We start from the raw sequence: 26,683 nt of genomic DNA on the forward strand, positions 1-26,683 counted from the left end.
CAGGCAGCGCATTGTGAATGGTGGATGCAGTCTAAGACCTGTTAGTGTCCCAGAAGACTGCAGGGGGGAGGGAGGAGAACTTCCGTTGCCAAGCAACGCCACTTTCAGAACAGAAGTGGGAGGCGGCACCTGTCAAAATTGGGTACCCGCTCCCCCCCCCCACCCCCCAACACTTCTCAAAAGTGCCAATTGCGCACTCCTTTTGGGTGGAGTTCCACTTTAGCTGGCTGACATCAGTTAGGCTTATCTATTTAGTCTGTGGCTGCTTTCTAAAAAAAAAAAGAGATTTTGATGTACCTGGAATGTATTTAGAAATTTGATTGGGCTTTATTAAGAAAAGTCAAATTATTGTAATGTGAAGCTAAATTAAAACCTTTTTTCTTTACACAGGTACAGTTTGGACTCAGCAGATTCTTTGCCTTATATACAATGAGAGTGAAGGGAATTGTGCAGGCAACGTGGATATCATGGCCAGAGTACCATCCATTGAATATAACCTGGACGATGTTGATTTTGAAAGTCTTCCCTCGCCTCGCCTGTTCGTATCACACCTGCCATATTATCTGATGCCAAAGCAGCTGAGGAACCAGAGAGGAAAAGTAATTAAACTATTTTTAAAAATTAATTCTCAGAATGTTTGTAAAATGTTTTTAGTGTAGTTTACCTACATTCTAAGTAAATGTAAAGTCACATCTTGTTTTCTAGTCAGACTAAAGAATGATTTATATAGAACGCAGCCTCTAAAGAGCTGCTGATAATTTGAGTTCCATTTCCCCCTTAGAGCACACAGAGCCAGGCACACAGAATTCCCAACATTCTTCCTCTGGCTCAAAAGCTCAGTCTAGGGGTTTCTTTTTGAGTTATTGTGGAACTTTGATTAAGAATAGTGTGCACGGGTTACCCCGGAGCTGCAAAACTTGAACAACGTGAGGATTGCTTCATTTCTGGCTGCTCTGCAAAACTCCTGGAGGCTTTGCACAACATCTGCACTTTCACAAAAATAGTCCCATAGGATCTCTAAGCTGTCGGTGACCTGTACTCTTCCCAGAGTCTAAAAGCATGACTCTGTCACACTTTCAGCACTGGGGTCTTGTACTCAGCCACATGATCATCAATTGCTAACTGGCAATATCCACCAGGCTCTTACCAATGAGGGAGATGTAGACTCACACTGCCTCCTAGACAATTGGGCTTTCTCTTACAGCTTCCTCCTAGCTCTACCCCCTGATCGAACTGGATCCTTGGGCTGGTATATGCAAATAGCCCGCAACAGCCCCCCTCAAGTTAAGCCTAGCTGGGACCTCGGTGTCTTCAGGCTGCCTTCCTCCTAGACTTCTACCCAAGTGGGTAGAGCCCCTCAACAGGTCTTTTCCTGCAAATCTGGACCCAGGAACACTGCACCTGCTTCTCAGGCCTCAGGTTATTTATGGGCTGTGCTTCCACCTTCTGGGCACACCTCCCCTACTATGTTCCAGTAATTTCTGGAATCCAATGGGAAGCAAAAGAGCAGCAGTTTGTGAAACCCTGAGGAGTCCTAATTATTAAACCCATGTTCCTCTGATCAGGGGTGTGGTTTGATGTGTGTGTGTGTGTGTATCTGTATATGCGTGTGTGTATATGTATGCACCCCCCCCCCCCTTCAACCTCTGCAGCAATGCTGGCAGCACTCATACGTCTATTTCCCAAAGACAACCTCTGGATACGACGCTGAGCACGTGCACTCCACTACTTTGGTCGACCATGGCGAGGCCTGTTTGGAGTGGAACCTGTCCTGTTAAACTGCTGTATGGTCTTAGCCCCCATGCTGCAGCTCAGTTTCAGGGTCTTGGCAATCTTATTATAGCCTAGGTCACCTTTATGTAGAGAAACCATTCTTTTTATCAGATCCTCAGTTTTTTGCCATGAGGTGCCATGTTGAACTTCCAGTGCCCGGTATGAGAGAGAGAGCGATGACACCAAAATTAACACACCTGCTCCCCGTTCACGCCTGAGACCTTGTAACACTAACCAACAAATTTACAAGCTGTACACTCACTACTTTACATTGTAGCAAAGTGTCATTTCGTCTGCGTTTTCACATGAAAAACAAAAATGTGAGGGGTGTACTCACGTGTGTCTCTCTATCTATTATATTTATATAATTTTTTTTTTTGGAAGATCGATCCTTGGGACAGCAGATCCTCCCTGAGAGGAAGCTTCCAAGGAACGTCTGCGACCCGCCGCACTAGATCGGTGTACCAGGCCCGGCGAAGCCAGTCCGGTGCCACTAAGATGACCTGAATCCCTTCTGCCTCGATCCTGCTTGGGAGGAGAGAAGGCATAGATCAGATGATACTGATCCCACTGGGCCACCAGGGCGCCTGTGGCGTCTGCCAGAGGATGAAGGGACCACTCCCCTTAGTCCAACGCCTGCCGACGGAGGTAATCCACCTGCCAATTTTCCTCCTCAGGAATGTGTACCGGGGAGAGGGCTGGAGCCGCCAGGGCACTTCTTGTGCCCCCTTGGTGACTGACATAAGCCACGGCCCTGGTATTGTCCAATTGAATGCGCACTGGGCATCCCTGAAGACGATCTGTCCAATGATTCAGACAGTCTGATCATTCAGAGTTCCAGGACATTGATCGGTAGTCTGGACTCTTCCATCGTCCAGATCCCCTGAGCAGAATGCTTGCCGAGGACACCTCCGCAGCCAGACAGGCTGGCATCTGTGGTGATCACTGTCCAATAAAAGTGGACGAAGGATTTTCCCAGCCGAAGCACCGGAGAGTGAAGCCACCATATAAGGTACACCTTTGTTCCCCAACTCAGCCGGATCTGATTGCCCCGAGACTGCGGAGTCTTGTCCCATTTGGTCAGAAACTCCCTTCGCAGGGACCTCATGGTACTGTGCAAAAAGAACCGCCTCAAAGGTAGATACCATCAGGCTCAGCACCCGCATGCAAGTATAGAATGATGACCATTTATTGGACAGCAGGAGGTGAATTGTAGCCTGCAATTTCTGAAGTTTGTCCAGAGGAAGGAGCACTCTGGCTATAGTCCAGCTTTGTGGAAGCAACCAGGGCAGACTTCTGAAAATTCAGAATCCAGTCTAACTCCCGCAGAGTTTGTATTGTAATCTCCAGGTTCTCCACCAGAGCAGAGGGAGACTCTGCTCGCAGAAGGAGATCGTCCAAATAGCCCAGTACAATGATCCCCAGTTGGTGTAGCAAGGCTAGCACCGAAGCCAAGCACAAGGCACAGCGCGATCCTTAGCAGAGAGAGTGATGACCCCACAAGACTCACCACCAGCCGACACAGGCACCTGCAACCACCAGAAGAATCTTCACTACACGTGTAGTGACCAGGAAGCTAAATGATCCAGGAGTTCACACCAGGGGATAAGGACAAGCTCCCACCACTGAAAACGCCACCCACAGAGCTCCACTGTCATGGCTGCCGCTATTTGCATTGGTAAACCACAAGAAAATGGCCACCGGACGACACAAACATGGCCGCTGTGTACAGAAACACACAGGCTACTACAAAATGGTGGCACCACAAGGAATACAGGGATCTAGAATATGGGAACAGGCCTCAGGACAGATCCAGGTAGGAGGGTGGGGGTCCTGGCAGCAGCCCCCTCTAGGTACAACCCCCCCCCGCACAAGGAGGGGCCCACATCCACCCCACAACTCTCCAGGGGTAGAGGGTGGACAGCTACTCACCATACCAGGAACCAGTTGGGCACCGCTCCAGACAGATCCTCCTCTCCATCGAAATAGGGGCCTGTCTGCCAGGAGGAACGCTGCGATACAGGCCGAGGCCAGGTCTTTTGCGACCTCGCGAGACCTTTAACTCACAGGGCCAGCCCCTGTCCAGGAAGAACGGGCAAAAATTTCACTCTAGATGTGCAAAGCTTGTAGAGACCTTCCCAAAAAGACTTGCAGCTGTAATTGCAGCGAAAGGTGGTTCTACAAGTATTGACTTAGGGGGCTGAATACAAATGCATGCCACACTTTTCACATATTTGTAACAAATTTTGAAAACTAGTTATTTTCCTTCCACTTCATAATTATGTGCCACTTTGTGTTGATCTATCACATAAAATCCTAATACATTACATTTACATTTTTGGTTGTAACATGACAAAATGTGGAAAATTTTAAGGGTTATGAAAACTTTTTCAAGGCACTGTAGCTGATGCTACATACAGTTTATACAATTCAGACTGGGCTTACATCGCTGAGACCTGCACGTGCTCGCTGCCAAGACTGGGGTGACCACTGGACCTAGATTATCCAGCCCTTCGCCCAGTCACGCAGATGATAGTAGATCTCTCAGTAAAAATCCAGGAGGAAAAAAACTTTGCCAGGACCAAAGATCCCAGCAAGGAACTAGGTCCCCACTCCTGACTAGGCAGAAAAAATCTGAGTGACTATAGTATAGGAGTATACCCTGTAGGACTGCCCATGGGTGTAGCCAGAATTTTTTTTCTGCCTAGTGTCCTACTCCTGTAGGGGGCTGTATAACCCAATGGTCAAGAATGACAGGAGCTGTGTGCATCAATGAACAAAAGAGAAAATCCTACTGTGTACAGAGTTCAAAAGCTCAATAAAAATTTACATACACAAGTGTCAGATGAATAACTCACTGCAGTGACTCATCTGTCATCTAACATTTAATTTGCATACTTTCCATAACAGCCAGCCTGCCTTTTCTAGCTAACACTAGCAATCACTGGGTCAGTGATGCAGGCAGATCATGGCTGGTGGGAAAGTCTAGCAGTACTCATCTCAGGAGCACTCAGCCCCGATTAATGAATAAAAGGATAAGCCAGGGACAATAAGGCTTGGGAAAAGGGCTGGATGATGCTGAATGTCCTCTAGCCAGGAAATGGCTCTTGTATTACTTGCTACGGTTTTAAATGCATAACGTGAAAAGCGAATAGTGTGCAATGAAATCATGGTAAACAAAAGACAGCATGTTTCATCTTTGTTTTTTTTTTTAGGTTCTTTATGTATATAGAAACCCAAAGGATAATATGGTATCGCGTTTCCATTTTGTGAAGAAAAAACATTTTATTTCAACTTGGGAGCCGTTTTTTGACTTCTTTATGGCAGGCGCATGTACGTCATTAATCTTATTAACCTTTTATTTTACCATCTTCAGTACTTTGTTCCATTGTTTGAATATCACTATTGGTGTATACAGGGCCTTTTTTTTTCTCAGAATAGGTGCAGGAACTCCCCTCTTCTGAGCCGCCACTTCTTGGATCCACCTCCCCAGTACCGCCCCTTTTAGAGACTACAGAACCAAGCATCATTTTGTGGTCATCCGTAATTTGTATGGAATTTGTTAATATCAACAGGAAAAGCAGTAAAGTAGATCCCCGGCAGCCAGCAATAATAGATTTCCCCAGCAACAATAGATTTCCCCAGCAACAATATATTTCCCCAGAAACAACCGATTTCCCCAGCAACAATGGCCCCCAGCAGCAACAACCGATTTCCCAACAGCCAGCCCAATATCATTAGACTTTCCAGTCAGCAACAATAGATCCCTTCCAGCAACAATTGACCTCCCCCAGCAACACAAGCCCAACCAGCAAAAATAGATGACCCCCCTCCCTCAACAATAGATCCTCCCCCATCAACAAAAGACCACCCCAGGAACAATAGACTGCCATGAAAAAAATAGATGCCCCCCAGCATTAGTAGATCTTTCAGCATCAACTGACCCTCACAGCAAAATAAGCCCCCTCCCCCAGCAACAATAGATCCCCCAACAGCAAAAATAGACTGCCATGCACCATAGATTCCCCCCCCCCCCCCCGGCAGCCATGGACCCTTCAGCAGAACCCAGCAACCCTTGCCATTACATACATTCAGTGCTGGAGGTGCCAGCACTGCATTTCCCCATGTTCCTCCGGGAAAAAAAAAAGCCCTGGGTGTATAAGATGTAATGAATAGAAATTCTACTTGCTCCATTTTTGGACTGTAAAATATGCCATTGAAAAATATCTTGTTTTTGTTTGAGTGCAAAGAGATAATACCTGTTTATCCTGAGCTCTCTCCACTGTTCTCTTACGAGAAGAGAAGCTGTTTTGTAGACCTTTTACACTTAATGTCCTAGAATGACAAGACTGCGCCTTCAGTACAATAAGGTGAGCATTGTCACCCTAAGCCAAAGTGTTTTATTGTCAGGATTGCGCAATGCCCAGTGGAAAAAGGGAAATAAATACTAATGTAGCCACCATGTATAAGAACTGGTAAGCTGATGAATATTTATAATATTTATTCTTGGGCTTTAGTAAACTTTAACCCTTTTGCTGCCAGGTCTGTACGTCGTACAGACCGGACAGTCGGGGTTTACACCCTCATGTTACCTGCAGCCACCCGGAGTGTGTATATCTGACATACAGACTTTACAGTCCAGAAAGGAGTACACAAGAAATGACTGTATATAAAAAGTTTTACAATTTTATTTATTACATTAAAAATCCAGATGTCAATGCGCATCTTCTATATGCAACATCACACCATTATTCAAACCAAACAAATGGAAAACACAGTGGTTAACTCTATATGGTACTATAATATTGGTTCCTCAACAGCCAACGCGTTTCGCTAAACTTTGCTTCATCAGGGCTTGTTGAAAACTGAAACAGTTCATATCTAAAACAAGAGAAGGTCATTGTTTAGTATACACATGTATATCTATCCATATTGCATATATAATGTACCTATTAAGTACCAAGTATAACCACCGCCCTAAATCATATATATGTGTGCAGGACCCAGCTCAAAATTAACCACCTACAGCAGGCATGTCCAACCTGCGGCCCGGAACCACAGGCAATGCGGCCCACTGCCCCCTGACAATCTTTTTTTTTTTTTTTGCTGGGGAGGAAGGAAGTTGAGTTGGGGGCATGGCCACAGCAGCTTCCAACTAACTGTAGGCAGAGGGTGCCTTGGAGCCGAGGGAAGGGAGGGGAGGAGGGGGGACAAGCGTGGCAGGATTACAAACAGAGAGGGGATCTCCTGCTTACCCGGCAGCTGCTGTCATACGAAGCCCTGCCTCCTGGACCGGCTCCTATGATAGACAGCACATTGGTGACGTCTATCATAGGAGCTGGTCCAGGAGGCAGGACTTCGTATGACATCGGTCGCCGGGTAAGCGGGAGTTTCCCGCCTTGTGTAATTCTGCGTCACTCCTCTCCATTGCAGACTGCATTGGATGGGCATGCACTGATAAGGCTGCATAGGATGGGCTTACACTGGTGAGGCTGCATTGGATGGGCACTGATCAGTCTGCATTGGTTGGGCACGCACTGGTGAAGCTGCATTAGATGGGCACGCACTAGACTGCAAGTGCCGTGCAATCTCCCGGCTGCTGCGGGAGACTTAGGATGTCTGCAGTCAGTGACAGAGCCGCTGCTTCCTGTATAGTTCTGGCTCTGTCACAGGCGGAATGATATGAAATGCACTCCGCCTGTGACAGGAGCCATACAGGAAGCAGCGGCTCTGCTCTCTACTGCAGCCCCTGCGTCCTCCAGCAGTACCCACATGACCAGCATTACCCACCAGCAGTACCCGCCAGCAGTCTGCAAAATAAGTAGAAAAGGTATGTGCATTAGCGTGTGTAAATTGTTGCAATATGTTTTTTAATAACTAGTTGTATTTTTCATAGTATGTCATGTCCTTGTTCATACATGTATGAATTAGGACGTGACATTTTCTGACTGCCTATGTCACATGTGCTAGGGGTGCAACTATCCCCCAGCACATAACTGTAAATATCCCAGCATGTGCAGTGTTTCTGACTTCTAGCACCATGACTTCAAATCACTGAAGTGGTCATGATGGTTAGAGTGTTCCTTTAATATCTATCAGAAGAAGTAAACCTCTGTATACTGATTCGATTTTATTTCATCATCCTCTAGTTGTGTTAAATTAGTGCTGGGGGACGGGGCGTGGCGGCACGGGAAGGGCACGGCAGCGTTTTATTACTTGTATACCTTAACTATAGTATATATTTTCTATGCGGCCCGAGAAAATTTCTCTACACTCAATGTGGCCCAGAGAAGCCAAAAGGTTGGACACCCATGACCTAGAGCAGGGCTTCCCAAACTTTTTTGGGCCGAGACCCACTTCAGAATACAGTTATTTTTCGGGACCCACTTGCTTGTAATTGAATATTGTAAAGCGCTACAGAATTTTTTGGCACTATATAAATGCAAATAATAATAATGCATATTTTAAAGGGAGGGGGATGTTAAATTAAAAGTATCAATTTACTACTTTTCAATTTATTATTGAATGCACTTGCCAGATGTTCTAAGTGAGGGGTCAGAAACCTGTGGCAAATAAGCAGAATTGTAAGTAATTAGCACCCTCACAGACAGTATAAGGCAGGCAGAGGACAGAAATCAACCACCCAGGACAGTAATCAGCAGGCTATATGGCACTCACCCTCCTTCTCTCCCAGCGGTCCAAAGTGAAGGTGAAGCCCCTGTTTGCCCTCTCCAGGGCCCAGCACACTTCACCCAGAGTCTCCATGATGAGGAGCTCTATGCTGGTCTTGGTGTCCTGGCTCTTCTCCTTCAGATCCTCTACTGGGGTCATAGAAGCTGCCATGAACTCCTGACACCACCGGGCCACCTGGTCCTCCTATGACACCGAGGCTGCTGTCTCTGCCCGCTATAGCTGAGAGAATCCGGTCGCCAGTCTAGCCACCACCGCTGCCGCCAGCAGGACGGAGGAGCTGGCTCTGAACCCCATGAACATATCCTACATAACAGCCCACATACGTACTCACTGATGCAAGTATCCTCCTCACGGGAAAGGCAGACCAGCCTCCGTAAACAGCGTGGGCGGGGTCCTGAATCCATCGCAATTTGACTTCTCTGGCTCTCTGTAATTTGCGCGGACTCGCACAGCACAATTTAGGCGGGCCCGCTCTGTGATTTCCGACTCAGTGTGACCCACTCAAACGCAGCCCCCGACCCACCAGTGGGTCCCGACCCACAGTTTGGAAACTCCTGACCTAGAGTATGTCCCTCCCCAGCGAGCACTGAGGCATATGGGGAATGGTTGACCATAGAGATCCTAAAATTATCACACAGAAAGTTATGATTGTATGTTATTCTCATTTAACGATCAATTATTCAAACTACAATTGCCATAAAGAAATAATGCTTACATGTTAGACTGGGCCTAGCTACTGGTGCACTCCTGTAGGTAGACGTTCAAAGCAATCTATGTATGATGCGTCTTTACAGATAGTAAACTTAATGGGATTCCTTTAAAATAACAGATGTATATAATATCAGATATAAATTTCTAACCATAAGTATCTCTACGTACAGTGCCTTGCGAAAGTATTCGGCCCCCTTGAACTTTTTGACCTTTTGCCACATTTCAGGCTTCAAACATAAAGATATAAAACTGTAATATTTTGTGAAGAATCAACAACAAGTGGGATACAATCATGAAGTGGAACGAAATTTATTGGATATTTCAAACTTTAACAAAAAACTGAAAAATTGGGTGTGCAAAATTATTCAGTCCCCTTAAGTTAATACTTTGTAGCGCCACCTTTTGCTGTGATTACAGCTATAAGTCACTTGGGGTATGTCTCTATCAGTTTTGCACATCGAGAGACTGAAATGTTTGCCCATTCCTCCTTGCAAAACAGCTCGAGCTCAGTGAGGTTGGATGGAGAGCGTTTGTGAACAGCAGTTTTCAGTTCTTTCCACAGATTCTCGATTGGATTCAGGTTTGGACTTTGACTTGGCCATTCTAACACCTGGATATGTTTATTTGTGAACCATTCCATTGTAGATTTTGCTTTGTTTTGGATCATTGTCTTGTTGGAAGACAAATCTCTGTCCCAGTCTCAGGTCTTTTGCAGACTCCATCAGGTTTTCTTCCAGAATGGTCCTGTATTTGGCTCCATCCATCTTCCCATCAATTTTAACCATCTTCCCTGTCCCTGCTGAAGAAAAGCAGGCCCAAACCATGATGCTGCCACCACCATGTTTGACAGTGGAGGTGGTGTTTTCAGGGTGATGAGCTGTGTTGCTTTTACGCCAAACATAACGTTTTGCATTGTTGCCAAAAAGTTTGATTTTGGTTTCATCTGACCACAGCACCTTCTTCCACATGTTTGGTGTGTCTCCCAGGTGGCTTGTGGCAAACTTTAAACAACACTTTTTATGGATATCTTTAAGAAATGGCTTTCTTCTTGCCACTCTTCCATAAAGGCCAGATTTGTGCAGTATACGACTGATTGTTGTCCTATGGACAGAGTCTCCCACCTCAGCTGTAGATCTCTGCAGTTCATCCAGAGTGATCATGGGCCTCTTGGCTGCATCTCTGATCAGTCTTCTCCTTGTATGAGCTGAAAGTTTAGAGGGACAGCAAGGTCTTCGTAGATTTGCAGTGGTCTGATACTCCCATTTCAATATTATCGCTTGCACAGTGCTCCTTGGGATGTTTAAAGCTTGGGAAATCTTTTTGTATCCAAATCTGGCTTTAAACTTCTCCACAACAGTATCTCGGACCTGCCTGGTGTGTTCCTTGTTCTTCATGATGCTCTCTGCGCTTTAAACGGACCTCTGAGACTATCACAGTGCAGGCGCATTTATACGGAGACTTGATTACACACAGGTGGATTCTATTTATCATCATTAGTCATTTGGGTCAACATTGGATCATTCAGAGATCCTCACTGAACTTCTGGAGAGAGTTTGCTGCAAGGGGCTGAATAATTTTGCACGCCCAATTTTTCAGTTTTTTTATTTGTTAACAAAGTTTGAAATATCCAATAAATGTCATTCCACTTCATGATTGTGTCCCACTTGTTGTTGTTTCTTCACAAAAAATTACAGTTTTATATCTTTGTTTGAAGCCTGAAATGTGGTAAAAGGTCGCAAAGTTCAAGGGGGCCGAATACTTTCGCAAGGCACTGTATAGCCAATATCCAGTAAAAACATTAATGTGCACTGAAATGTATATCCATCAATCTCACACCAGGGTGAAGTGACTTTCCCATCCACTCCAAATCCCCTAAATGGTGATATATGATAGGTATACATGTGTATACTAGAGCTGCATGATTCTGGCTAAAATAAGAATCACAATTTTTTTGCTTAGAATTAGGTTTACGATACTCTCACGATTCTCAGCGTAACATCTTTTACATTATACAAAAAAATTGGGCTAACTTTACTGTTAAGTTTTTTTAAAATTCATTAAATGTATTTTTCCCCCCAAAAACTACATTTGAAAGACTTATAAATCACTTATAAATCAACTCCTAAAAGATTGCAATGATCTCCATTTTATTTTCTGGGGTCTCTGCTAATTATATATATATATATATATATATATATATATATATATTGGGGGTTCTAAGTAATTTTCTTGCAAAAAATACTGATTTTAACTTGTAAGCAGCAAATGTCAGAAAAAGGCTTGGTCTTTAAGAGGTTAAACTGCTCTCCCTTACAGCCGGAAGTTCATTCCTTTAAACCAGGGGTGGGGAACCTAAGGCACGGGGGCTGTATGCGGCCCTCAAAGCCATTTGGTCCGGCCCCCCATGCAGCTGAGTCTCTCAGCTGATCTGTCAGAATGGAGCCGATGCTTCCTGTATAGTTCCGGCTCTGTTCTGACAGTCTGAGTGAGGCACAGCGGAGTGACATCAAATGAACTCCGTCTGTGACCAATACAGGAAACACCGCCTCTTCCTCCAGCGCGGCGCCACTGCTAGCATTTCCCGCCAGCAGTACACACAGCAGTACCAGCCAGAGCCAGCAGTACCAGCGAGAGCCAGCAGTACCAGCCAGAACCAGCAGAACTCACAGCAGTACCAGCCAGAGCCAGCAGTACCAGCCAGAACCAGCAGTACCAGCCAGAGCCAGCAGTACTCACAGCAGTACCAGCCAGAGCCAGCAGTACTCGCAGCAGTACCAGCCAGAGTCAGCAGTACCCTCAACAGTACCAGCCAGCAGTACCTACAGCACTGTACCAGCCTGAGCCAGCAGTACCCACAGCAATACCAGCCAGCAGTACCAGCCTGCAGTACTAGCCAGTAATACCAGCCTGAGCCAGCAGTACCAGCCAGCAGTACCCACAGCACAGTACCAGCCTAAGCCAGCAGTACCAGCCAGCACAGTACCAACCTGTGTCAGCAGTACCCACAGCAGTACCAGCCTGAGCTAGCAGTACCAGCCAGCAGTACCCACAGCACGGTACAAGCCAGCCGTACCAGCCTGAGCCAGCTGTACCCACCAGCAGTACCAGCCAGCTGTGCCCACCAGCAGTTCTTTTCAAAACTTACCACCACAAGTGTGTGCGCTCCAGACTGACCGACGCAAACATGGAAAACCAGTTGCGAGTAGCATCATCATCAATACCAGCTAACATCACACACCTCACCAAAGAGAAGCAGTTGCAGTCATCACATTAGGGGTGAGTTAATTAAAATATTTGACCAAATATAACAGACACATTTTTAAGTTGATAATTTTATACCCCCCCAAATGATTTTATAAATACCCAAATGGCCCTTAGCAGAAAAAAGGTTCCTCACCCCTGCTTTAAACTAAAAGAACAAAAAGATACGTTGTAAAGCATTGTGTTTATTGCTATCTAGTAGCTTTAATAGGTTAGATGTTGCGCTACCGAACCGCAGTAAGTTTGGGCGCAGTTGTGATAAACAAAGTGCCACATCCTAGTGATTAAGGGAAATTGAAGGCAAAGAAATTTGGACTTTAAAGGCACTGATCATTAAAAATATATATTTTATTGATCACTGATTAAAATTTTAAACAAAAAAAGAAAACAAACTCAAGAGGCAAATAGCCTCAGTAGACATATATAGAGTAGTCACACATATGATAACATGATGAAAATGTATAGGACATTTCAAAGCTATATAGCAAGTTGATACATCGCATCTAGTAAGCCTCACGGGCGATGACAAGGTTGTTCAAATGTCCCTGAGTTATACTATACAAGAGTTGGTAGGTAGACGTTGCATGTAGCCAGATTGCCCTACATGTTTCGCTTACATAGCAAGCTTCCTCTGGAGCTACTGGTATATATGTTTCTTAATGAAAAACCAATTTATGATGAAAGGCCATGAAGGTAGGATTGAACCTTAAAAAAGGAAGTTTAAAATGTAACGAGGGGGTCTTTTCTCTCTGGAGTGCACTGCCGGGACACGCCCAAAAAATCAGGAGTAGTTGGTTATGTCTTTGGGAGAGCAGACAAATGTCTCCATATAGCCAAGGATTGTAATGGCGCCAGGAATATGATGGCTCAGGAGGTCAACAAGTCCATCGGTGTGGAGAATTCATTGTAAGGCATGTACCTATATATAATTCTGGCATGGATCGATATGACAGTGCTAACTCCAGCAGAAGATGCCCCCCCCAGATGGGGAATCCCGCAATGGGGGGGGGGGGCATCTTTATAAATTTATAATTTAATTGATTTAGAAGACTGATATTTCTTTTTTTGCCCACAAATATTTGCAAAATTTTCCACTGACCATTACACTGAAAGGTTTGGAGATCCCTGCCTTAAAGTAACCAGCAAGAATCTGTAAGGCCTCATGCACACAGGCATACTACAGCGTACACATGTGTGAGGGCTGTGTTTATCCACACAGGTGTTCCATGCATCCCTGTGCAGTCCCATTAATGTCAGTGGGGATGCAGCCAGGGGCGGCACCAGCATAAGGCAGCATAGGCAACTGCCTTAGGGCGCCAGGCTGTGCCCCCAGCAGGCAACAAAAAACATCCATGCTGCTCCCGGTTGGAGAGAGGGTGCAGCATGGAAGTTTGATTGCCTGCTGTTTACTAGGCTACTGGCAGAGCGAGGAGAGAGCAGTAGGCAGGTGGGGCAGTCTGCATGTCCCGCTGTGAGAGCAGACCTGCAAGGATGCAGAGGGCAGATGTGCTGGGAGAGGTTGGGCCCGCTGTCATGCAGACTCCAATGAGGAATGGCAGAGTGCGCCCAGCTGTGCGGGGTGGGTCAGGCGAGGGGGTGCCGGTGGAGAGCCCGGGGAGTAGAAGAAAGCCCGCTGTGTGTTGCAGCTGTTGCCAGAGATCTTCTGCTTGCCTGGGACACAGCTAACCCTCTTGGAACAAGGTACACTCCACTGACACCATCTGGAGGAGCTTCTACAGGACAGATGAAATCTGGGAGCACTGGTGCTCCCCAAGATGTATGCGTGTGATGCTGCCCCAAAACTGGGAGAACTGGTTATACCCCAGGCATGTGTGTGTGACGCTGCCCCCCACCTGTCATGCTGCCCCCACCTGGAAAACCTGTTTATCCCCAAGGTGTGTGATCAGAGTGATGCTGCCCCCCCTCCTGTCTCACTGCCAAGATACCCTTCTCCTGTCACAATGTTGTGGAGAGCAGGTGCCAGATGGAAAGGCGGAGGCGCAAAATGCACTTTCGCCTAAGTAGACAAAAATCCATGCACTGGCCCTGGATTCAGCTGCTGCATGGACACAGCTGCAGCTGCCAATTTGACAGCTGTGTGTGTTCACAGGCCTGATTGCACACACTCTGCGTTCGGGGCCATGCACCCGCATGGCTGTCAAATTGTCCCTACTGAAAAAATGTGACTGCCATGCAAACATGGCCCTTGCATGGGTGTACGCTGTAGCTTGCCCATGTGCATGAGGCCTAAATGTTACTTTTTTTTTTTTCTAGAAAAAAAAGTCAAAAATGGCTGTTCTGATGGAATATGGTCTACCCAATAACATGTTGTTTTTATTTACAGTGGTTGGAGGCTTATGGTTTGATCATATCGGGAACTGGTATACTCACAAAGAAGAGTTTAAATGTCTGTTTTTATCTTATGAAGAGATGGTGAAGGTAAAACTTTTTTCTCCCCCCCAAAAGAAAAAAAAAAGAAACCCACAGATTCACTGTGAACAACTTCGATCAACAAAGTAATGAGTTTTCATGCTGAGAATCCTTGTAAATCAGTATTTCCACCCAGCTGCTGGTATCAGCTTAGACCAGGGGTCTCCAAAATTTCTAAGCAAAGGGGCAGTTTACTGCCAATCAAACGTTAGGGGGGCTGGACTGGGGCCAGTGGGCGTACAAAATGCCCAGGCATTGGTGGGAGTAAACCATGCCATACGCTTTGTCAGTGGGAGTAAAACCAATTGCAATATTGTGTTATTGGGAGGAATGGCGCCTCATCGTTGGGTGTCAGTGGCTGGATTGGCGCCCCGTCGTTGGTGTTAGTGGGAAGAATGATGCCCTGTCGTTGGTGTCAGTGGGAGGAATAGTGACACCTCATTGATGTCAGTGGGAGGAATATTGTTCAAAGGCCAGATAAAGGCAAACAAAGGGCCAAATTTGACCCCTGGGCCGCAGTTTTAGAGATCCCTGGTTTAGATCAGCCTCCTCACCCTTTTTATTCTGGAGGAGCCTTTGAAATCGTTTTCAGGTCTCTGGGCCGGTTTGCATGGGAATGCGCATTCCTGTGCATTTTGGGTTTGCAGTCCATTCATTTGAATAGCCTGCAAGTTGCACTGCAATACAGAAAAAAAATTGTGCATGCACTACTTTTAAAAATGTTCAGTATTATCATACAAGATTTATGCAGCATCATGTTTGTGGAGCTCTTTACAATATAAAGGGAGACAGGACATTTACAATACATTACAATACAGAAGGAAAAGATGGGACCTGATCACCGGGCTTACAATCTAAAGTACCATGTGATTTTGTGCCCACAAATGCACTGCATTTGCGATCTGTGTTTGGGGTGCCATTAACAGCATGTAGCACCCTCTAGTGTGCTAGAATAGGTAGGTGTTTAGGTTTTTTTGTTAGAGTAGGAAAAATGTTCAGGCTTGGCTGACAGTCAAACCTGGGTAAGGTGAGTGACTCAGGAAGGCTGGTACAACTCACAGGCAGCATCTCTGATACCTCCTCCTACTTCTAGAAATTTGGAGAAGATTCTAGAAGAATAGGAGTGGAGGTTAAGAGGAGGTGCCTGGAGTATTCATGAGGGCCCAAACCAATCCCCAACATATGGGTCAGCCCAGCTGGGGCAGTGGAGTTTGGGTGGAAGCTGGAGATGGAGTGTTAGGCTGTCAGTGGCCCTTGAGGGTAGCCCCCTTGTGTGTGTGTCGGGGGGGGGGGGTGACCTCGGGTGCGGAAGGGACCCTCTACACAACACACAGGGGTATCCTAACAGGAGGCACGGGAGCAGGAGAAGGACAGCAGGATAACCCTGCCGGGCAAATCTCCAGGGGGGGGGGGGAGACAGGCAGGTGGGCTGGTGAGTGTTAGTCGGGAGAGGACTGAGACATGCCTGAGAGGGCTGGGGAGTGCAATCTGGGATGGAAGCAGAATCAGTCTGGGAGGACTGTGGAAGCTTAGCCAGGTGGGCTGGCAGTGCCTGAAGAAGTGATGCTGGTATCAGTAGCCACAGAAGGACAGCTGGGCACTAGGATTTGCTACACTGCCAAAGGGGCCCACAGTCCTTGCCTGTTAAAGGAAATTTGCTACTAAGCTGACCCTTGGAGTTGAAGTGCTTCAGTCAAGTTTTTTGCTGAAGGAAGCTGAGGAGTAGAAATAGTCTGTACCGAAGTTGCCCCTGGAAAGTTCTGCTAAATTCAAGTGGGCATTCCATAATACCCCTATCCCCATGAAAGTTCAATATTCCTAATAAAAACACAAAAACAAAGCTGCAAGGACAGTTTTCTGACTACAGTGTGCTGTGTAAAATCCTGTCTGCCTAGCCATGCAGGGTGGGGGGTTTTCTTATTCTCCTGCCTGGGTAGAGCTGCAAATACAATAGCACCCACATGCAGATCACAAAGGCAGCGATCTGATCTGTTCACCTTTCCTGCACTACATTCTGAAGTGTAGACCAGCCCTCAAGGAACCCCCAGTAAAATGTATTTTATCTATAGTTAACGGTGCAATATTCCAATCATTCCATTATAAATGTACCTTTCAGTACCTTTCTCTAGAATTTAAAATTATTTTTAGTAATCGTCAAATAAAATAATAGCAGCCAGAGAAGAATTGCAGGCGTTAAAAATAATAGTGACTCTTTACATTGGTTGCAGAAGGACCCCTTTACATTGGTGATCAATGTAGCACCCCTCACATTCATAGTCGGGAGATTAAGCCACCACTGCTCAAGGAAGCTCTAACAACCTTCGCAGCAATCCCACGGTTCCATAGAACCCTGACTGAGAAAGGCTGGCCTAGACATACACATTTTAGATTTTTTTTCTTTAAAAGCTTGTCTTGATTGTGTGTAAAATCTGTTTAAATCTATCCCGCCTTAAATATATATATATACAGTATATAACCACTTCCTGAGATGATGCCCCATGCCTGGGTTACATTGATGCATAGTATGTTCTCAACTTTGAGAGCCAGCACCCGACACTGTGTGTTAGAGGTGCGCATCGTCACTGGTCACAATTCAATTAGGATTTTCCTGTCAACTATTTGATTCCTTGATGCATCACGATTATTGACCATGGTTTTCATCAAAAAATTCAAGCAGTCAGAACTCCATTTTTTTTTTTTTTTTGATCTGCTCTTAAAAAGAAAAAAAAAAAAAAAAAACACTTACTGCATGTAGCAAAGTCTGAACACCGCAGATAACAGTATTTCGAACAGTAAAAATTAAACACAGCCCCCCTTTACATTACACAGCCCTCCTGCACTCCCAGGAGATCCCCAGTTTCCTGGGACAGCCCTGCCAGCCTACTCTACAGTAAAAATCACTGCCAGCCCCTCTGTTCATGGATCCTTCCTACTCTAAGTGTCAATGTAAACCCATGCCTCTAAATACCTTCTCTCCGTTCTTTTGCGGCTGGTCATGTGACCACTCTTCTCTGATCTAAAGCTACAGCCGGAGGAGGAGAGCAGCCGGCGGAGGTCACATGTCCAGCCATGAAAGAACGGAGATATTAGGATATTTAGAGGCATCGGTTTTCATCGACACTAATGGTGGCCATACACGCACAGAATTTCAGCCGAAAATGGTCGTTTTAAGAAAAATCATTCTAAAACCGGGCCGTTAGTGAACACAAGTTTACCAACGATTTTGATCGTGTGCCTGGCTAATGTCGATGGATCCATAGCGAAAACTTTTATCGTTTCTACAAAAGTTGTTACGTGTATGCTAAAATTGAAACGAAAATAATATTCTGACTTCTATTGTGCATGTTATCGAACGATCATTATGATCCTGAAAACGATTATGTAAAAGATTTTATTCTGTAAGTTAGTGGCCAATTCGCTTCGACTGACGAATAATCGTTCAGTCTGCAAACGGCCGAAATTCTGTGCGTGTATGGCCAGCATTAGAGTAGGAAGGATCCATGAAACAGAGGGGCTGGCAGTGATTTATTTATTTTTTTACTTTGGAGTATGCTGGCAGGGCTGTCTCAGAAGAGGTGAAGGGCGTGCCGGCATGTCATTTGTTGAATCCCGATGCAGCAGTTCTCTGCATGGATGCAGAGTCATTCAAGGCTGCATTGCAATTATCCAATTTCACGATTTCCAACACTCCTACTGTGTGTGGTTGCTCACTCTGTCAAGATTCTTAGTGACGATTGGGAACCAATCAGTGTGGTTCCTGACCATGTGGACAGACTGCACATAGTACAGACATGCAATATTTCTGTAATTTAATATATTTACCCAAGAAAATAGATAAATAAATATATTGCAGCCTAATAGTCCTTGTATGGTGGCTGAATTAGTTGTCTGTTTCTAGACTATGAACATTTTCAGCAAGTACAGGCATACCTGTTGATTTTGCCAGGAATGTAGTGTCCTTGTCACTTCCTGAGAGATGCACTGAAAGCACAAACAAGGTTATCTATCATCTGTAAACTACTAATCCCCCCCCCCCCATATAGTGAAGATGAACAGACAAACATGTCTGAAATCCAGCCTAGGCAACAACTATAGATTGAGTAGAGGAGTAGTGAGCACTCCATCCAGTGTTATTCATGGAATCACTAGGTGAAAACAAAGCAAGAAAATGCCTAAAAAAATGAATGCAACTACCTCAATTAGGTAGAACGCTGCAATATATACATTTTTGTTTTTGGGTTTAGATATGTTTTAACACATTTTAACCCTGATGCATTATAACTATTAAGTATATACTGTATTACTAGGATTTACGAACATCCATTCTTCAAATTTGTGAATTCCTGGGCATAAACCTAGATGATGGAGCAATCAACAGAGTTCTGGAAAAGTCAACATTTGCGAACATGAAGCAGGCACCAGTTGCAAATTTCAGGCTTTTTTCAAAGAACGTTTTAGACCTCGGTCAAGAAACCTTTTTTCGCAAAGGTAACCTACAAATATTGTGAATATCAGGGTTGCTAGGGATCTTTTACTGTATAATTACAATACAGTAAACCCCCCCTCCATTGCGGGGGTTACGTTCCGGACCCAGCCGCGAAAACGGAAAATTTATATCAAATACTTACCGTAATTTTCCTTTCCTGATGGACTCCATGGCAGCCTACGTGTGGGTTAGTCCCGCCTCCTCCTACCTCATAGGACCCCACTCCCATAAATTTCACTCTGCCCTAGAGACCATGTTCCATAAAATAGCCTCCTCCGGCAGATGGGTGGGGACTCCGGCTGCCATGGAGTCCATCAGGAAAGGAAAATTACGGTAAGTATTTGATATAAATTTTCCGTTTTCCTGACAGACTCCATGGCAGCCTACGTGTGGGAAATAACTAGCCAAACACACCAGGGTGGGCAATCTGCTGTTCAAAAGAAATTTAATTTGCACCATCAACTGATAGTATCCGCAAACCAAAATCAACAGATGATAAAGAAGCTGGCTCGACACAATAATGAGCCATGAAAGTATGAATTGAGGACCATGAGGCCGCCTTGCATACAACTTCAGGAGCCACATGATGGAACGCTGCCCAAGAAGTCGACATTCCTCTTGTAGAATGCGCTGTCACAGCCTTCGGGGGAGCCAACCCTTTAGCTCTATAGGCCCACTGAATGGACTGGACAATCCAAGATGCGATCGTTCTAGATGAAGCACGCAAGCCTTTATTCTTCCCATAGAACAGGACAAACAGATAATCCATATGGCAGAAATGAGATGTGGCTTCCAGATATAGCTTCAGAATTTGCCCTACATCCAGTGGATGAGTCGCAGAGTCAGAGGATTTGAATGTTGGCAAGACAATTTCCTGATTTTCATGAAAAATAGAGGATACTTTAGGATGAGAATCCAACATGGGAATCAGAACCACCCGATCCGGGAAAAACGTCAAAAAGGGTTCTTTGCTGAGACGCTTTTTGCTGAGGTGACTGCCACCAGGAACGCTACTATAAGAGACCATTCTTTGATGGAGAGTTGAACCAGGTTATCTCTTCTGAGGTCTGCAAAGAAATCCAGAACAAGCGGAAGATCCCACTTAGGGAATCTGGGCTTCCTTTGTGGTCTGAGCCTAGAAGCTCCTCTGAAAAATTGCCTCACTAGGGGATGCTTTGCCCAGGATGTTCCTGTGAAAGCCGAGATAGCTGACACTTGAACTCGAAGAGAGCTGACTGATAAAGGCAGATCCAGGCCAGATTGTAGAAAACTCAAAATATGTTGAACCTTTGGAGTGCCTTGCACATCCATATTTCCGGAGATATGAGACATGAACTTCTTCCATATCCTTACGTAGACTATTTGTTCCAGCTCTTCTCGCATTCAACAGTGTGGAGATAGCTCCGCTTGGACACCCTAATGCCTCCAGCCTTTCCCTTTCAAAAACCAGGCCATCAGGTGCAGATGGGCCGGGCAAGGGTGTAACACCGTTCCCTGAGACAGGAGATCCTGCCTGCAAGGTAGTGGAACTGGCTCGCGAAAGCTCAGCTGTAGCAGCATCGGAAACTAGGGCCTGCTCGACCAATATGGGTCTATCACAAGAGCCTCCACTTCTTCCGACCTGAGTCTCGTCAGGAATCGAAGGAGGACTGGAACTGGTGGGAAGGCGTAAGCCTTGTGAAACCTCCACTGCTCTGTTAGGGCATCCACCCCGAAAGCTTGTGGGCATTTGAATCTCGTGTAATACTTCTCCAACTTGAAGTTGCACGGGGAAGCGAACAGATCCACTTCCGGAAGGAACCCTAGGGATTTTAGCCACTGAAACACATCGGCATGAAGACTCCACTCGTTGTTGTCCATGGAGACTCGTGATAGAAAATCCGCCTGGATGTTCTGTGATCCTGGTAGATAAACCGCAGTGACGTTGGATAAGTGTTTCTGAGCCCAGACCATTATTGGCTCGACTTCTTTCAATAGAGAGTGACTGCGAGTTCCCCCTTGACGCTTTATATACAACACTGCCGTCATATTGTCCAGCCTCAGGAGGACAGATGTTCCTACTGTAAGGTGATGAAATGCTTGGAGAGCTTGAAATGCTGCCCGAAGCTCCAGGATGTTCGAGACTTCCCTGTGTAACCGAGGATTCCATTTGCCCTGGGCTATCTCTGATAGGCAATGAGCGCCCCAACCTGTATTGCTTGCGTCCGTGGTTATCGTGACCCAGGAGATGGGAAGGATAGAATGGCAATTGAGTAGATTCCTCTTCTGCAACCACCCCAGGAGACTGTCCCGCATTACTGGGGAAATCCAAATCAGATGATCCATGTCGCCTGGGCACCATTGGCAAAGAAAACCTGTTTGAAAAGGACGCATCCTCCATTGAGCCCATTTCACCATAGGTGTCGTGGCCACCATAGTACCTATTATTTCGAGGCACTGTGAGGCCCGGAGATGGGATGATGACATAGCCAGCTGTACTCTGTCTCTGATAATCGGATTTTCTCTAGAGGCAAGGAGATGGTGCCCTTGACTGTATTGAATTGAGCCCCGAGAAAGAGAAGTGCCTGTGTGGGCTCCAGATGGCTCTTTTCCAGGTTTAGCAACCAGCCGAACTCGAGAAGAGTCGCAGTGACTAGATCTCTGTGAACCAGGAGTTGCTCTCGATCTTGCGACAGAAGTAGTAAGTCGACTAAATAATGGTGAAGACGAACTCCCTTGATTCTGATCAGGGCTACCACAGCCAATAAGAGTTTTGAAAATACTCGAGGAGATGTTGTGAGCCCGAATGGGAGACATGTAAACTGAAGATGGTGTTGATCCACAGCAAACCGCAGGTATTTCTGGAACTCTGTTGCTATAGGCACATGGAAATATGCATCCTTCCAAGTCTATTGACACAAGCCAATCTCCTGGTTGAACCGCCTGGCGGATTGTCAATAGTGTCTCCATTTTGAATTTTTCCTTTTTTATAAAGGAGTTTAGATGTGTGAGGTCTATGACCGGTCTCCAGGAGCCATTCTTCTTCATTACTAAGAAAAGTGGAGAATAGAGGCCTTGAAACCCCTCTTTGGCTGGTACTGGAACTACTGGGCCTTGAAGCAGCAGCGCATCTACGTATGCCAAAAGGATTTGCCTTTTTTCTTCCGACCGTGGAAGAGCTGTGGGAACGAACTTGAGGATAGGTGGACTGCAGAACGACCAAGTGTGGCCTGTGGAGATTGTCCTGATGACCCAAAAATCTCTTATCGAGGCTGCTCAGATGTGTCGAAACCGGAGAAGGCGAGCACCGACCTGAACCATCTGGACAGGCCCAACATCAAAAGGACTTAGCCGCTTCCCGGCTACTAGAAGAGGCTCCTTTGGAAGCCTTTTGGTTTGAAGATTGATTTTTCCTCCATGTTTTCCGGAATTCACGACCAGGTTTGTAACTTCGAGCATCCTTCGCTCTATCCGAAGATTATCAGGACTGTGTCCTTCTCTGACCCAGCAGGCGACGATCCTGCGGGAGGAACCCCGACTTACCGCCCTTGGCCCGCGAAATAGCGCTCTCCAGCTTGTTCCCGAAGAAGGAAGACCCTTCGAATGGAATACGGCACCAAGCCTGCTTGGAGGAAGGATCAGCCAGCCAGGGGAGCAGCCATAGAGCCCGTTTAGCTGTCACTGAAGAGAGCATGACCCGGGCCACCAGACGAATAATATCTAGGGAAGCCTCCCCCAGAAAAGAAGCCGCCAGTCTGAGCTCATTCACTGAAGAAGCTCTGGCTACTTCTTCTGATACAGACCTTAGATCCGAATCCACCTCTAGTGTCAAGGCCTCCATGGCCTTGGATAAAGCCGCAATGGCTAGGGCTGGTTTACAAGCCATTCCAGCAGACACATAAATCTTCTTAAGGTCAGTGTCGATTTTGCTTTCCAGCCCATCTTTAAAAGACACTGTGTCTTCGAGTGGAAAAGTAACGTGCCTTGCTAATCTCATGAGGGCGGCGTCCACTAGGGGCGCTGACTCCAGGTGCTTCACATCCTCACTCTTGAATGGGTACATCCTGGAAACTTTGGATACCAAAGAATTTTTCCTCTCTGCACATGCCCACTCATCCGAGATGATTTCGCCAAGCTCACCTAAAAAGGGAAAATTATGGCGCTCTTTCTTTAGGTGTTTGAAGTACCTGCTTTGTTTAGATGGAGACTCTACTGGCTCCTCCCACTTTAGGGCTCCCTTAACTGCCTTAACCAGGGTAGGGACCAAGGCAAAATCAAAGCCTGTGCCAGGAGTATCCGATTCGTCCTCACTATCCGAGGAGTTGAAGCCGGAAATGCTCTGCTGAGAAGGGCCGGGAGTACTGAGACTATCCCTAACAGGGATGTCTGCCATACCAGCCGAGGGGCTACAGGTGCGGTCAACCTCCAGGTTTTGTAGGGATTCTTGGACCACCCGTCTAACCAGGGATTCCACCTGCTGGTTATCATTCCCCCTTTCTCTAGAGGCATGGGCAAAACATACATCACATAGTGATTTGCCATCAGAAACACGTGCTTCACAACCCCAGCAAGATCTTCTATCAGGGTGTCTTTGTGCTGATGCAAGCGTGGAGCCTTCCTTGTGATGTTTGGTAGAAGACTTGTGGCGACTAGTGCCAGGAGATGTGTGATGACGTTGTGACCTAGTAAGGTCCTTATCTTCGCGTGCTTTAGTTTGTTTATCAGACCTAGAAGGGCTAAGAGAAAAGGGAAAAACTACCCCTACTGCCCTAAATCCGAACCATACAGGGATAGGTAAAAATAATACCATTCTTACCTGTAGAGTAAGGGTTGGCCACTGGGGGGCGGTGAAGTATCCATACTGCTCTTAACAGGACGACTGTAACAAACACAGGAATAAGGAAGTGCTGCATACACCACAGACTGCACACAGACATCCAGCAGGATTAAGCTTACCACTAGCAGAGAACGATCAAACACAGGGAAGCCGCCGCATATGCCCGCAGTACAATCCCAATGTGACCCACTGTGACAGCAGTTTGAATCTGCCGCCAGATGACGTCACCGCCCCCCGTGACAGACAGCATCCGTGCGCATGTGTGAGCACGAACAGCCACTCCACTGCGCCAGCACCGCCCCCAGACACCCAGCGGTGACCCGGAAGCTGCGCTGGGACACAGGAAGAGCCGGGGGCCGCAAGATGAAACGCACCTGCGTTCCAAAACACAGCAAGACAAAATACATATACAAAAAATGGCTGCCATACGTTACCAAGCACGCTCCAAACCACGGTCTGACCTGGGACACGAAAACCTCCAGCGCATCGATTCGGGGTGTATTAATGGGCCTCCCGCTAGTAGCTAGGACGATTGGCCATATTCAGCTTGCCCGCCAGTGGCCAGGCTTTATGCTTCTCCAATGCATGGGATTGCACACCCGTGTCCTACCCCGCTAGTAGCTAGGGCGTACTGGACTCTTCAGGAATTCAGCCTGGAATCAATCGTGTAAATCACCAGGAAATAGACCGAAAATCTTCATGAGGTAAGACTTGATATCCATCCAACAGGAGGAGGACAAAAAAGGAACATGGTCTCTAGGGCAGAGTGAAATTTATGGGAGTGGGGTCCTATGAGGTAGGAGGAGGCGGGACTAACCCACACGTAGGCTGCCATGGAGTCTGTCAGGAAAAGTGAAATTCCGCGAAATAGAAAAACCCTATTAAAATGCATTGTAGGCATGTTTATTTTACTGTCACTGTATGTGTAGAAGCATTTTAAGGTCTTTAAACACACTTTTAAAACAATAGAAACTCATTTAAACACATAAAAGATACTAAGAGACATAGCAAGAGCTATGGAAAACACAAAAATATTTCATTTTTAATGATTTATATAGTAAAATAACATTACAAAAAAAAACGCGAATTACCGGGACCGCAAAAACTGAACCGCGATGAAACGGGGGATTACTGTAATGCTTTACAGTAAAATGTTGCTAATTGTACTTTCAATTACTTTTCTTATTAAAAGGATAAGTGCAGTTTTCTAGTACAGTACAAGGGGCCCCCTTTAATGAGAAATAGAAAACGATCAATAAAAAAGACAACATGAAGAGCAAATAGTGTGTCCTCTGCTCCCTCTTCACTTCTCCCCCACAGAAGTGTCCATTCACCCCAAAATCATGTCCTTTGCCCCCCCCCCTTCACATACCCCCCACTGTAGTATCCTATGCCCTCCCCCAGTTTCCCATGACCCCTTTCAGATCACCTCCTCACTGTAGTGTTGCCCCCCTTAACACCCCCCCTCCCTACAGTAGTGTCCGCTGCCCCTTCACATCACCTGGCCCTTACCCCATCCCAAAGCAACGTCCTTTTGCCCCCTGCATATCACCCCCCCCCCAACACACACACATGTAGGTAGCGCTCTCCTACCCTTACGCAGATGTACAGCAGAATGGCAGACAGCAAAACACTGGACGGAGGCAGCAACTGCCAGTGTTAACTTTCAGATTAGGAAGCTGGCGATTGGTTGCTAGGACCGCCCAATTCCCTAGCAACCAATAATCTGCTGGTTAACTCGAAAGGTTAACTGAAGCAGCTCCCATTCATCCAGTACTATGTTGCCTCCCGCTCTCTGTTCGGCAGTGAAGATGAGTGGTGGAGGCTGGGGGGAAAGACTGGCAAAACTAGGCCGTGTTCACCTTTTTGTTAAAAATAAATAAATAATAATAAATTTACATCATTTGCAGGTAAAAAATATGCATTGATTTTTTTTTTCTTTACTCTGCAGGCTGTAAAGCATTTCACCGACTATCAGCAGATCGCAGGTGCCTACACTTATTCCCGTGCAGGCAGTTATTATGAATTTGCAGGAAGAATCAATGAAAGAGTGTTCACCAGCAGGCTTGCAGTACATTGGGAACTACAGGTCGCGGTGGACGACGGTACTTGTAGTTCATTCATTCACAGAACTGTAAATGAATGATGCGGCCCTGTGGGCGGAGTTCCGCATGACCATTGACCATGCTTTCTAAATTGGGGGTACAGATGCTGGAACACCCTAAAAACAGGTGGAACATGTAACATGTTCCAAAGGGGAACTTATCCTTTAACTACTTAAGGACTGCCCCATGTACATTTACTGCAGCAGGGCGGCCCTTAAGTGCAAAATCACTTACCTGTACGTGATTTTGTAGATGGACTCTAGGGGGCCCGTGCGCGCCGCTGGAGCTGCACTCCTCCTGTGATTGGACACAGCGGGAGCCAATCAGCTGTGATGGCCGCCTGCCACCTGCGATCGTTCAGGAGAATGACAGAAAGGCCGTCTACCTATGTAAACAAGGCAGACCGCC

General features: G+C 46.2%; 1 protein-coding gene across 1 annotated transcript in view; it reads left to right on the forward strand.

Moving 5' to 3' along the window:
* The window catches only part of LOC309550652 (amine sulfotransferase-like), a gene marked incomplete at both ends in the record, with an annotated part of 53,550 nt that overhangs the window by 15,452 nt on the left and 11,415 nt on the right, over window positions 1-26,683 (forward strand). Inside the window, 4 exons of the mRNA XM_082250988.1 lie at window positions 391-599; window positions 4,989-5,106; window positions 14,783-14,877; window positions 19,176-19,356. Of these exons, the coding sequence (XP_082107114.1) occupies window positions 391-599; window positions 4,989-5,106; window positions 14,783-14,877; window positions 19,176-19,356 (603 nt within the window). The remainder of the gene's footprint in view (window positions 1-390; window positions 600-4,988; window positions 5,107-14,782; window positions 14,878-19,175; window positions 19,357-26,683) is intronic.

Source organism: Pelophylax lessonae (assembly GCF_965119305.1).
Source record: "Pelophylax lessonae genome assembly, chromosome: 3".
NCBI lineage: Eukaryota > Metazoa > Chordata > Amphibia > Anura > Ranidae > Pelophylax > Pelophylax lessonae.